The following is a 14,130-nucleotide window of genomic DNA, read 5'->3' on the forward strand; positions in this document are numbered from 1 at the left end:
TCATCTCTGTTCTCTATTCTTTACACAAAGGATGTGCTATTCACAGCAAATTTCTGTGGCCATCTAAAAGATGTTTTGCAATAACAACTGGCATATGTATTCTCTATTCTGTCCTGTGGACATCAATTCGAGTATGGATATGACCGACGCCAAAAGCTCATGAATTCGAGTATGGGCCGCAAAGATAAGAGTTTTGTAAATTATATATGAACTATTTATATACCTAGATATATAATTCCTATACCTCAATCTCATATAATAATAAATAAACCCATATATTAGATACTTAAGAATTCTTTTTTTGGTGCTAATTTTAAAAATAGAATCTAGATTGAGTAGGCAACAAGAAAGAGCAGTGGCGACTCCAAGAGAAACCCTCCGTATTTATTTTATTAAGTTTGTATAATATTTTTAATTTTTATGAAGTTGTCATTATCTATTTGTCATTATTTTTATAAAAAAAATGTTTCAAATTAAATAACAAAACTCAACCCATTGTTACTGTGTTAAATTGGCTCACACAGCCAAATTCATCCATACATAAATAATACACTAATTTTACTATTTTTGTTCTGAATCACTAACTTCATAACAAATTTTTTTTAATATGATAATAATATACACACGTGCAACAAACCCTCCGTATTTTTTAATTATTAAATTATATAAAGTTATATTATATTTGTAATACACGACACACATTCATATGCACTACAATTCACACAACTAACATAATAAAAAATAAAAAATAACACACACAATCAGTATTAGACACACACTCACACACATATAACATAAATTTATAATAAAAAGAGACATCTACGACTTACAAATATTCTCTTTTTACTCTTAGAGAGACCTGTGATCTATGTTGTTGTCTAATTTTGGGCAAGACTGATATATGGTTAGGGTGTGCAAAATTTAAGTCAAAGTATACAAACATATCTTCAGGGATAAATTATACTAATAAAAAAAATTATATATAAATTTATAATAATAAAAAATTCAAGTCAGGGGGTTCAATTGAACCCCCTGAGCATAAAGTAACCCCAACCATGAGAAAGAGAGAGGCAAAGGTATCATTGGAATGTAATGTAAGACAATTAAGTGACAAAAATAAATTAGGACCAACTAGGTACAGTGCTCTCATATACTAGACTCTTATTACCTGATTTGCTACGGGCTTATATTCAAAATTTATCATGTGTCTATCACTTGAACTTTGCCCAAAATTGAATCCAAAATTATATTACAAAACAAAGACATAATATAGCGATGAGAAAGTCTAGGTACACAAAAGATTTGACAAATATATTGCTACTTTACTAATGTGATAGATTGTTAATAGTAAGTAAAAAAATAATACAAATAATTGGCCCAAATGAGAATGAGTAAAAATTTGTCAATTTAGCAAGTGAAAAAAGTAATCAAATTTTTATGTATGTAGCATTATTCATCTATTGACATTTCTTCTTCTAACTAACTCAAAGAAAATTACACAAAGTGAAATAATAAATTGGACTTTCTTCCTTGATTTTATTTTTAGGTGATGAAAAAGTTGTGCATTTTTGTTGTGTTAATAAATTTTTGTCATAAAGTGAGCTTAAAGCTAAAGGTAACATGGGGAACTTCCAGCAAGACCAACAATGAGGCAGTGATCCTTCCTAGGCCCACCCTCTTCCACAACTGGGCATTAATTTTTAGGAAATTGGTTTGAAAACTCAAAAGAGAGAGAGAGAGAGAGAGAGAGTGTCCTGTCTGTGGACTGTGGGGCATTCCATTTACGCAGAGAGTCATTCTGCCTTATACACTCACAAACAATCACACTACTCTCTCTCTCTCTCTCTCTCTCTCTGGGCAGGACTTCCCTCTTAGTCTCGACCATGGAAGTTTACTCAACGCCGTTTTTGCTGGGTCTGCTAGCATTTCTTGGAGTGCAGCTTCCTGTAATCATGGCGGGTTAGTGTTACTTATACTTTTCATCATCTTGTTTCTTCACTTTTTTGTTCTTCTTTTCTTTTTACTCTTGTTTAGCATTTAGTGCCCTTTTGTTTTGCTTCCTTTAGGACTGTTTTGACTTTAAAGTTGCTACATTTATTGGTTCTCTATTTTGCTTTTCATTTATTAGTATTCCCTTTTATGGGAGCAATTTCTTTGGCTTATATTAGTTAAAACAGGAATCTGGAAATGGGTTTTGATTGGTTTAGTTATTGGTCTATTTGGTTCTGAGATTTTAGTGTTACGCTGTACATGGTTTTCTGGCTCTTGGGGTTTTATGATTCATTATTTGGCTGTGGATGTGGAACTGAGTAATGTTTAGCCAGTTTAGAGCTAGCCAGTGTTAACTTTGAGTTCATTGTAATGTCTAAATTTGTGTTTTTTAGTTGGTTTTAGCTTAATGGGGACTTCGTTGCTGTCTTCTCTCAATTTTTGGGTTTTTCTTACAAATTTGTTGAGGAAGTGATCACTATGCAGCAGGGTTCCCGTGGTTTGAATGATCTTGTTTGTGTTTTGTTGTGAATGCAGTGGAAGAAATTGTTTTTTTGGTTTCTAGTTTGTGTTATTAGGTTTGGGTTCTGAATTAAACTTGCAAGCATGGGCATATTAGTACAAAAGAATTTAGGCTATTAAGCTATTAAAAAGTCCTGGGAGCAGCATTGCACATAATATAAGCATTAATTATGGAAAACATATAGGAACTGCATTGTGATTCTGTGAATTTTGAATGATGTGATATTTTCTAGTTACTCTAGAGAGTCTAGACCTCCATCTAGTTCTAGAAGTATCTTTCCAGAGGAGAATATATCAAACCTAGATCTTATTATAGCCTACTTGTTGGAAAAGTTTTCTAAAATTCTTACCATAAAAACAGGTAATCTGTGCACTCATATGTTGTTTTGTAATCATTTGGTTTTAGTTTCTCAATATTTTTGGCCAATTCACTCCCAAGTCATTCATATTTTGTGAGATAAATGCCTAGATAACTGACTGTTTAGTTTTTAAGTAAACTCATTTAAAACAATGAGACTGTTATAGGTGTGGTTGTGGACAATTATACAAGGCATCAACTCTGTCAGTGCAGGGAAAGGGGGAAAAAGGTAAGAAACTGCAAAATGGGGTGTTGGGTCCAACACATACATGTAGGACATTGCAGCAACATCACCAAATTTTTTTTTTTTTTTTTTAATATTTTGGATGAGAAGCGGTCCCAAAGAGAGGTGAAGGGGAAGAGTCAAATCAGTAACCTTTACTTCATGAGTCATGATACCGGTCTAGCTACCCATTTGTGTTTAAAAGATAGAACAGAAAAAGAAAATAAGAGTTTTTACATGTTATGTAGCTGTACAAATTCTGCTAGGAACTACTCCATTTAATTTTCAGTTAAATTGTCAGGAAGTTATGTAAATCAGATTGATATTTTATAACTTTTTTTGTCTTAGGTGAACTTTTTTGTGCACTCCAAATAGATATTCAATTGTGCATGTTATAGGTCATGAGTTGTTGTATAAATCAGAGAATGACTCATGATTGATAATTACCCTTGCTACTTTTGCAGATTGCCCCTTAAATTTGACTGGATCTAACTTCACTCTGGTGGCCTCAATCTGCTCTACTAACGATGACAGAGGAAAGTGTTGCCGCTACATCAATGCTTTTATTGCAGTGTCTGTTGCTCACTATGCAAATGCCACAGGCAACCTAGGGGTTACTGCAAATTTATCTGAAACCTGCCTACATTCCATATCAGAAACCTTGGGAATGTATGGAGTTCCAAAAAATGCAACAGCATTTTGTGGGTTTGGGACAAAAATTCCTGTTAATTATGTGTGTGAGGGTCGGACAACTGTCACCCAGATGCTGCAGTCTCCAAAATTCTCGGATGTCATTGTAAATTGTAAATTGCCACTTTCAGAGGATACTAATTGCAGGAAATGTGTAAATGCTAGCATCACGTACCTTCGTCAGCTGGTAGGAGCAGAAGATAATATGACACTGAGTACTTGCCGTGATGCAACTTTCACTGCAATTGCAAGCCAAGTTGATGGTGTTTCGGTTGTTGAAATTGCAAGTTGTTTTTTTGGAGTTCAAGGGCTTAGCAATTTTCCAGGTATAACTACTCAACTCAACGAAGTCCTCAAACCAATATCTTGAGAAGAAATGGATTTTAATATGTGCATGTCTGTGCATGTGATGATAAACCAGTTGGTGTCATTGGTGCAGGCTTTCCTATTCTTACATACTGCTATCTTGTTACTCTTATATCCAGTGCTAGTTTTACGTATCATAGAAAATCCCTTTATTTATAGGAAGTTTGGCATTTTGTGCTTTTGAAATTAAAAAATAATGACCTGAAATATCCACTACAACCTATCAATTATCTGCATTATTTCCTTTGTTTTGAGTTTTCACCTTCAAGTTTGTCCAACTTTTATATATGTGTGGTAGGATATTTTGGTAAGCATGGCAATAACAACTTTATACATGTTGTATAGTGGGTCTAGTTCTGTTGAGACCTAATTGAATCATTCATTTATTTTCTCTGTCATTGCTAATAAATATATTCTGTGAAGGATCAAGGAGGGGTTAGAGAAAGAGCTCTTTTGTTTTGGTTTTCACCTTCAAGTTCATCAAATTTTTCTATATGCCTCTTAGGATATTTTGGCAAACAAGGAATGACTACCCTATCTGTGTTCTACTGGGTATAGTTGTGATGAGATCTAATTGAGTCATTGATCCATGGAGTCATATCCATTGCACAAGGCTCACTTCTATGGGGCCTAAGAGAAGCGATTGGTAAGCCTTAACCAACCCCCCCCCCCCCCTTGAATCATGAAGAGCTCCTTTCTAACGTTGGTCCAGAATCACTACCCCACTTTAAATGAAAATGAACATAGGTTCACTAAAAGGTGATTTGATTTTAACATTGGTCTTCATCATACACATCAAATAATGACAAAGGAAACAGCATCAATGCCCTTAATATTTAAAGAAGAATTGAGAATTAATAAATAGAAGACATGTTAGACCCATAAGATAAAATCTTATTAATGGAATAAAAAGAAATGGACAGTTTTTGAAATGAAGAGGATCCTGAAAACACAAATAGAATAATGTCAATTTCCCAACAAGTTGCAAGTATAACATATTTAATTCAACAATAACTGCATCAATTTAAACCAACATTACAGATAATAAGACTTTTCTTCTAGTTAAAAGTGGCATAAATGATTGATCTCGAACAGAATTTGTACAATTTCATGCCGTATAATACCGGTAGTAAAATCGACCTAATATTTTCCCTACTCCCAAAACTTCAATAAACCAAAAAAAGTAGGGGTGACTAGTCTTACTATTTCCTTTTCCCCTTATAAGTTTAACCAAAGCCAGTAATTATTATTCTTTGATTCTTTGAAATGCCTTTGAAAGAGGAAACCTTTTACCTCATGAGGATTGAAAACCAAACATTATCCCCAGCCTAATTCAAGCCTTCTTATCCAATATCTTCAACAACTTAGTCCAAGTGCTACTGCTTTGAGTGCTTTCTACCCAAATGATTGCTTCAAATAGATAGTATATTGTGAGGAGATTGAGGAGAACCAGTTTCAAGTAAAAAGCTCCTACTACAATATGACCTAGATGTACTCGAGGAAGAAGCAAGATATCTTCCATCTCCACTGTGAAAAATTGCATCAGCCCTATGTATTTTCCCCTTACTTGTCCTTCCTCTCCCTTCATTTCCTTCATACTCTTCGTCTTCAATTGCTTCTAAAAGACCACTTTGCATTGGGTCTGAACTCTCATACAGAAGCCTAAGAACCTGTTTAATTGAAGGCCTAGCTCGGCCTTCTCTCTGGGTACACCATCTCACAATTGAGACTAATGTTTGAAGCTGGTCTAAGTCAAATGAATCACTGATACTAGGATCCACTAGCTCAGGTAGACGTGATTCTGATGTCGTGTATATTTGGGACCATTCCACCAGATTCTTGTTGTCTTGTATTGCACGTCTTCCAGTCACTATCTCCAACAGTAGCACGCCGTAGCTGTAAACATCACTTTTCTCGGTGAGTTCTTGACTGACAATATATTCAGGATCCATATAACCTGGAAGCCACCCAACATGTAGATCTCTTTAGCACAAAAAATAGATAATTCATGTTCAAGAGGTCATATGGCTTTTCCCTGACCTGGAGTTCCCCGGATATCAGTATTTACTGGTTCAAAGCAAATAGAACCATCTTTTGAAGCATGTGCAAGGCCAAAATCTGCAACCTGGAAAACAAAACAACATTTTTGTACACATTATTTCAAAGCCTTCAACATAGTGCTTGGATGCGCACTTCTTTTTGTTTAATGCATAATCCCAACGATAAGAAGTATGAAGGGAGTAATGCATTGTATCAGACAATGAAATTCTTTTTGAGTTATTTTGATATGAGCATGTGCCCTCTTCCCAAAAGAAATCTAATTACAAAGGAGAGAATTAAGAGATACAAAAGTGAAGAACACTCATGGAATCTATTTTTAGAAACTTGTATCTCTTTCACTACAAAAATTGAGGATTTAGATTTTCAAAAGTTTCATGTGCATCCAAGAGGTACCCTACCTTAGNGAGACAAATTTGTTTAGAATATACAGCCATGAGATAAGGGAGCTTTAGGGGGGGAAATTTAATGGGCATGCATCAGAGAAACAGAGAACTGACAAAGAAAAGAGAGGGAGAGGGGGTTTTTTTTTGGGGGCGGGGGGCGCGGCGGGTGGGAGCAAACAAAAAAATTGAAGAAGTGAGGAGCATACCATGAAGATGATCCTTTAAGCTTCCATTTGCCATATGCTCATACAAGAGAAACCTGCCATGAAGCAATCAAAATTATAAGTGTTGCCAACACATGAGATGCATCACTCAAGTGCACACATGAACGAACTACCTCTCATGTTTGCAATGCAAAAACCCCTTAGAGCAACAAGGTGGCGATGATGCAGTCTAGCAAGAATCTCAATCTCTCTGCGGAAGTCATCATCTCCCTGCTCTGAAACTTTGTTCATACGTTTCACTGCTGCCACCAAGCCATCACTAAATTGAGCTTTGTACACTGTTCCAAATCCTCCTCGCCCAATGATGGTGTTAAAACTGCCTGTTGCCTTCTTTATCTCCTTATAGCTGAATTTTCGGAACATAGATGAAGGGCCTGCATTTAACCCAAATCCCCCCCAAATGCCACCCCCAGATCCCACCCCCAAAGAAGAAATAAATTAAAGGATTTCTGACATATGGCATTAGCAATGCCAAGAGAGAACGTACTGTAAAAGATCCAAGGCATACCTTCCTGAAATTTTCGCACTGGCCAAGAAGGAGGAAAAGCTTTTGAAGATGTCTTATCTAATTTTTCAGAATCCTCCAGTTCTCTGCTTTTCCTGCGAATAAGAAATACCAAGACTACTAGCATCATAACAGCAGTTGCTGTGACTGCAAGTCCAATGCCTGGAATCAACGTCAGCGGTAGTGATGGTGGTTTTTGGTTAAGGGTGTGCCAAGCATTAGTGGGTTTGGGCTCGCAGCAACCAATGGACTTGGAGAAGCCTCGGGCGTGTGCGAAGGGTGGGATGGCACTGAAATTGGAATAATGATTGCGACAAATTATTATCAGCCACATATACAGCACTATAAGGAGCCCCCCCAAAAAATAAACAAAACGTAAAGAGTATAACAAAATTATAGTTAGATGGGGCAATATGATTGGAAAAAACTAGCCCTGTTTCCAGCCTTTTCTTTATTTCATTCTTGAACAGAACTGGCTTTTCTTATTTAATTAAAAGTATTTTCCCAACCACTCATTTCAGTCAGCTGTTTGTTCAATCGGATTATTTGTCTAAATTTCCACCTGTGGCCTTAACTTTCCATCTGATCTCCTCCTTCATAAAATATCCAGTTATCTTCTCTCATGAACTTTAATAATAAATTTTCTAGGGTTAAAAATAAACAAACTAAAAGAAAAACAAGTTTTTTTGCTCTGAAGTGTCATAAAGGATCTTTGCTGGGCCAAAACTCAAACATTACACAGAATCCTTCAACGACATATTCAAATGACAGAAGAAGAATCAGCTTGAATCTAAACTACAAGAACTCTAGATGAGCAAACTTATTATTATCCAACAAATGAGCTTTCCAGCTCAAAAGATACGAGCTTACATGACTTGCTCATCACTGGATATTATGATATGAAACCACACAACTATCTGCAAGGGATATCTATCAAGGAACGGTTCAAACAAAGCAAGCAAATCAATGCATCAACAAAGATACCCTCCTGCATGTCCCTAGGACAGAATGAAAAACAAAAAAAAGAGATCTTTCTCCAACCCTTCCTTCACAAATAAAGTTATTAGCAATGGCAGAAAATGGCAAGTGCCTTCCACATTAAAGCACCATTTCACAAGTTCGAGCCCGGGAGCTAGCCTCTAAAAAAAAAGGGGTGTGTGTGCAGAGGGGGGGGGCGGCCTAGTGGAGGCCTTTGTAATTATTTGCTTCTTTATTTTCCTTCAAAAAAAAAAAAACGCTTTATTTTGCTGTCAGTTGAGATGGCTCCTTGATTGATACCGATGAACAGATGCCAGAACATTAACATAAATGCATTAAATGGTTTTATTACGATTTTAAAAATCGAACTGGTTAAAGAATTGGATTATGGAATGGTTCTCAATTTTATGATCCAATTGGAATTGGATTGATAGTTAAACCGATGAATAAATAATTAATAATTTTTAAAATTTTTAAATTTATAAAAATAAGTAATAAATTTTATAAGTTTTTACCAATAATATTTAAAATAAAAAATAAATTCACTTGACTTGCAATTCACGTGACTTTTTGTTGAGAGTGAAATTAGGCCCGTTTGGTTTGTGTGTGTGTGGGGGGAGAAGAAAGACCTAAACTTTTATTAACTGAAATAAAGCTTGGCTAAATCAGCTTGAACAATAGAAAATAAAGGTGGTGGAACATCCTCCATTCACACTACATAGTTATCGACATTAATAGCATGCCGGGCTAAACTATGGGCAAATTTATTACCTTCTCTCAGTATGAGAGTAAAGTAATTTAGTAAAAGAACTGGACTGACTAAGGGCATCAAGGATAAGGGGCTTCACTGATGCTAAGTTACTTCCTCCTTCCTTCAAGGCATGATGGTAATATTGTTCTAGTAATGTTGTTTGTATTTTTTGAAAATATGTGTGGGTGGAAAAGTATGTGAAAATATATGTAATATTGTTTAAATACTAAAAACTGTTATTTAACCAATGGTAACAAATGTGTGTTCGAGGCCATTTTTCGGTTGCCCAGCCACGTGTGATTTGTTGGAGGGATGACCTTACTAGGTCCAGGTTCTTTTTGAGGAGTTGTGCCTGGAACTCAACATTGGGCCACGTGGTCCAACGGCTATCGGTGTATTATTAAGCCTAACAATCATTAAAGCCAAAATCTAAGAATCACGACAATTGTTGAGTAAATATGTAATATGTGTTTGATATGGTAGCTTTGATTAGCTGTAATAGCGGTTGAAATAAAGTAGTATTTATTTAGAGGTAAAGTAATCGTGTACTTAACGATGTAAATTTAAAGATAAGGAAGCAAAGTCACTTATCTTTGTATGGTTTGTAACCCCAGCTGTACAACTTCTGTGAGTTGATAATATCCCAGCAAAGTGCCAGCGGCAGAGAGGCAGTTTACCAATGGTTGAATGAGTTTAAGCCCTTTGAATGGTTTATAGCTCCAGCTATGTAGCATCAGTGAGCTAACAGGATTCCAGCAGGATGCCAGCGGTAGAAGCTAGTTAAGCTTGCCCCTCTTGTCATGCATTTAAATGAGTTTAAGTCTTGGTTAATAGTTGTAATAGTAATTGGAATAAAGTAATATGTATTTAAATGTGAAGTAATCATGTAATGATATAAATTAAAAGGTAAGGAAACAAAGTTACTTATCTTTGATGGTTTGCAGCCCAGCTATGTAGTATCAATGAGCTGATAAGATTCTAGCAGAATGTCAGTGGTAGTTTGCCATGATGATTTCAAGATTGAAGGGAAAAAATGGGTGCAATTGGAGAGAGAGAGAGAGAGTATGCCCAGCTGTGTGTAGGGGCTGATTAAGCTTGCTCCTCTTATCATGCACTTAAATGAGTTTTCTCCTTAACAATGCTCTTTTAGTTCTTGTGAAGTTATGAATAGTGTTACCTTCTAAGAGAAGGGCTTTTGTATGGAGTATGTGTGCCTTCTAAGAGAAGGATTTTATGTAAGAAGTAGTGGTGCCTTCTAAGAGAAGGGCTTTGATATGAGATCTTGGTGCCTTCTAGGAGAAGGGCTCTAGAAATAGAAGTTCATGCATTCCATTAGAAGGGCTTTTAGTATGAGTGTTTGGCATATCTTGAGAAGTATTGAGATGGTAAAATATATAGATGTGTTGTGAGATGTAGTATTTGTAAGATGTGTGATATATGGAAGTATGAGAGATATGGTGGTTAAAGATAGTAAAAATATGAGATCATAACTGCTGGAGAAGTTGTAGAGATGGCTTTCCAAGATGAAAGATTTTTGTAAAAGAAGAGCATGAAGATGTATTTAGGTATTTGGAGATGGGAGTAGTGAGATAGGTCTATTTTCTGAGTATGGAGAATGAGAGAATGAGTATAAGAGGAGTAGTAATGTTGTAGTGTGTTTAGCAAAGCTGCTGGGATTTTTTGCTGAAATTGTATGAAGGCTTATGAAGGGCATTTATGAGCTAAGGGCTGAAGAGTTTAGTTCCTAATTTGGAAACTAAAAACTCAGAAGTTCAGCACTTTATTTAGAGCTTCCCTCAAGGTAATTAGAGGGAGAGAGAAGTTTATGAGTGAGTTCTCCTCCATTGGTGCCCCCTGCCCCCCCCCCCCCCTCCTGAGATGTTGATGAGGGTTTTCTTTAGAGCTGAGTTTAAAGGGGTCTTTTAGCAAAATTCTCAGCCAAAATCTGTACCAATCAGCAATGATTCTTTAGAGAATCCATCTTAAAATTTGGCCAAAAATGGTAGGTTTAGCTTTAAGGTATTCTTGCTATTTCGGGTAAGAGTTACTAGGGAAAAAAGCAACATAAAAGGAAGGTATTTTGGCAAGAGAAAGGTAATTTCAATAGTTGGTTTTAGTTTTAGCCAAAAGAGGAAAAATCAGTAATATTCAGGCTGCTGGTTCAGCTATCACACTTGCTCTGAAAAGGCTGTCCTAGCTGTTAGGAAAAGTTGTGACAACTATCATGAAAAAACTGTTTGCTTTGGGCAGAACCAATGAGGTCAGATTAGTCATTTTAGACTGCTGGAGAGGTCATTTCAAGGATTTGGCTAAAAAATAGTAAGATCTCTTTGGAGGGTATCTTGCTATTTTGGGTATAACAGCTAGCTACTGGGATTTTAGTATTAAATGGCTAATGATGTCACTCCCAGCCAGGTGTCAAGTTCTGAATATACTGCTGGGATTCAGTTAGAAATGCTTCCTTCTTTGGGTGTTTGTGTTTTTGGTGCAAGGTTCCATTACAACACATAATAGAAGGATTGGTTGAAAGATAATGAAGCCTTAGAGATTTAGTCAATGTCTCATTGTGTTGTGACATAATCTTGGTGAACAAGAAGAGTATTTAATGTTCTGCTCTGGCAGCTGGCAGAGAAATATATGGTTAGATTGTGGCAGACAGCAGCTGGGTATTCAGAGATATTATGAATATTTTGTATTGAGAGAGATAAAAGATAGTTAATCAGATGAAGCCATGTGTTTGAGTTGGATTTACCTGAAAGAAGTAATAAGATTTATGTAGAATGATATAATGAAGTTTCTAAATTTGTATAGCAATAGCTGGGGATTGAATGAACAGTTATTTTCCCAGTAGTTAGATGGCTGGGGATATTGAGTATTTGTCAAATGATGAATATCAAATTTTAGGAAAAGAGCAATGGGGAATTTTATCATGTAAAGTACTACGTGATAAAAGATGATTACCATATGTTACCCGCTACACACGGACTTGTCAGAGTTTAGGGAGTTGAAGAAGACACGCCAAGCAACATGTTTCTTTTATCAACTTTAAACCGCTAGAGCTTTACTGAACATACCTCTTGGCCCTTCAAATTATAACTCCCAAAGTTTCCCCAAAGAGACTTATGAGCTTGGATCATAAGCCGAAGGTGAGATAACGTACCTCAGGTTTTGTTGTCATTTTGTGTAAATATGAGCTCTTGTTGAAGAAGCCGCTTGCTATGAGTGTAACAGAGGTAATATGGGCCATGAGCTTTGATTCATTGCTTAAGCCCTATCCATATGTTCATGTTGATGATGTCATGGGGTTATGATCCCAATTGATGAAAAGGAAATGTGAACCATGGACCCGCCTTGTGAAGTAAGGATTTTGTGGGCCATGTGAGCCCAATCTATGTAGTTGAATGAGATATGAGTTTCTTTTGAGCTTTAAATAGGTTTACCCATAAAATCAATAACATGTTGATGTGGCATGGGTTGCCAATGAAGTAATGCCACGTGGGCTGAAAAAATGGTCCTCAACAACGTGCTATAAAGAGTGTCAAAAAAAAAAAAAAAACCCAAAAAATGTTGTGTAGCTCTCTTTGCATGGGGCAGCACATGGTTTCTCATACCATGTTGGGCATGTTTGTACTTTTTTATACTGTACAGTCAAAATTCAAATGTAAATATCTCTCTTAGGATGGCAATAGGGCGAGACAGGGCCGAAGGATGGGGTCTTCGTCCCCACCCCGCATGGTTTTGTCTTGCCCTATCCTCGCCCCACCCCGCATGAAGGGAAAACCTTTTCCATCCCATCTCTGCCCCTTGGGGCCCTGCAAAGCCCCGTCTCACCTCATAAAACTCAACTTTTTGTTAATTTGCCCTATAACTAGTACAATTTTTTTAATGAAACATACTTCATTAATAAAAATATACTTGAAATTACAACTAAATTTATCCCATCAAATCAAATCAATTTTTAGAAAAAAAATTGAATAATATATCCAAGTGTTTAACAAGACAATCACCAAAAAAAAAAAAAAAAATCTCATAGTATAACACATAACAAAATAAAGGCAAAGAACCACATTAGGTAGAATAAAATAAGCTAATATTGATATGTTTGTTTAAATAGTAGAGTTTTAGTGTATGAAAAATTTACAATTATAACTGTAGGGATAAAGGCCTAAATTTGTATATTGGGCCTTGGGTCTTATCTTGAAACGTGGGCATGTCCAAGGAGGGGTAAGTGATTGAAAGAGACCCCAAGTTTAAAGTCTCATAAAGAAGAAACGGATAGAGAACGGTCCAAGGAGTAACTCCTCCTTGGACACAATAAATACAATTTGAATCTATATTCCAACAACCAAGGTGACCTACTAAGTGGTTTCCATGATAAGGATGAGCTTCATGCATGTATAGAAGTAATAAAAACTAAGAAATATCTAAAAGAAAAGCTACTACCACCATATTAAATGCATTGCAGCTACTTTTTTGGCCACATTTATGTGGAAAAGACTCCTAAATAGTGCAATCTCAGCTATTACAATTCACAGAAAGCCAAAGAGGGTGTCTAATGGGACATACACTCAAGTGAAGGTTTAGATGATTGACAAGTGTAGGATCAAGATGACTTGAGAGAAACTATATAATGTGAGAGACCTCCATGAGATGGGGATTGAAAGAAAAAGAGAAAGAAATACTATAGCAATCAAAATTGTACTTGTAAACAGTTATATTGATTTATACTCCGAATTATCTCCTCAGAAAGTGAATTTATCTAGTCCAATGTGTCCTGTTCTTACTTGATCATCTTCTAGATCCATACTAGCTGTTATTAACTTCATTAAGGCCTAGCTCTTTAACCCACTCTCTACAAATTTATTGTATTGGGCTCACTGGACCATCACTCCATTCATCTTTGGGTTTAGGCCGTAAATTGTATCCCTACAATTGGCGCCGTCTGTAGGAAAAGCTTGTGTGATAGTGAATGCAATGGTTAACTATGACAGAATCGGGTCCACAACAAGCAGAGTCGAGAGGATCCCAACATGGTGACCCTTTTCTCAACTTTAAGCAAAGAGGTGATTGTGAAGGAAGT

At 36.2% G+C, this 14,130-nt stretch overlaps 2 protein-coding genes across 2 annotated transcripts; one reads left to right on the top strand and one right to left on the bottom strand.

Moving 5' to 3' along the window:
- The first annotated feature begins 1,583 nt into the window (after positions 1–1,583).
- Positions 1,584–4,781, top strand: LOC136061906 (probable receptor-like protein kinase At1g49730). The gene is made up of 3 exons (XM_065760336.1): positions 1,584–1,959; positions 3,557–4,108; positions 4,654–4,781. Exons 1-3 carry the CDS (start codon positions 1,884–1,886, stop codon positions 4,704–4,706), a joined length of 681 nt encoding a protein of 226 aa, XP_065616408.1. The 5' UTR covers positions 1,584–1,883; the 3' UTR covers positions 4,707–4,781.
- A 310-nt stretch (positions 4,782–5,091) lies between these two features.
- On the bottom strand, positions 5,092–7,638 carry LOC112015064 (probable receptor-like protein kinase At1g49730). Its single transcript, XM_065760343.1, is given in 7 exon segments — positions 5,092–6,105; positions 6,189–6,293; positions 6,799–6,851; positions 6,930–6,942; positions 6,945–7,190; positions 7,325–7,501; positions 7,504–7,638. Coding segments are annotated over 7 exon segments (1,176 nt in total). The 5' UTR covers positions 7,541–7,638; the 3' UTR covers positions 5,092–5,560.
- Positions 7,639–14,130: the final 6,492 nt, after the last annotated feature.

Source organism: Quercus suber, unplaced genomic scaffold (genome assembly GCF_002906115.3).
Source record: "Quercus suber isolate HL8 unplaced genomic scaffold, Cork oak 2.0 scaffold_362, whole genome shotgun sequence".
Lineage (NCBI taxonomy): Eukaryota > Viridiplantae > Streptophyta > Magnoliopsida > Fagales > Fagaceae > Quercus > Quercus suber.

Excerpts from the sequence above, each read along its gene's own strand:
- LOC136061906 (XM_065760336.1), top strand. The coding sequence starts at position 1,884 with ATGGAAGTTTACTCAACGCCGTTTTTGCTGGGTCTGCTAGCATTTCTT. Across the intron at positions 1,960-3,556 it reads GCTTCCTGTAATCATGGCGG|ATTGCCCCTTAAATTTGACT; the intron begins GTTAGTGTTACT and ends CTACTTTTGCAG. Across the intron at positions 4,109-4,653 it reads AGGGCTTAGCAATTTTCCAG|GATATTTTGGCAAACAAGGA; the intron begins GTATAACTACTC and ends TATGCCTCTTAG.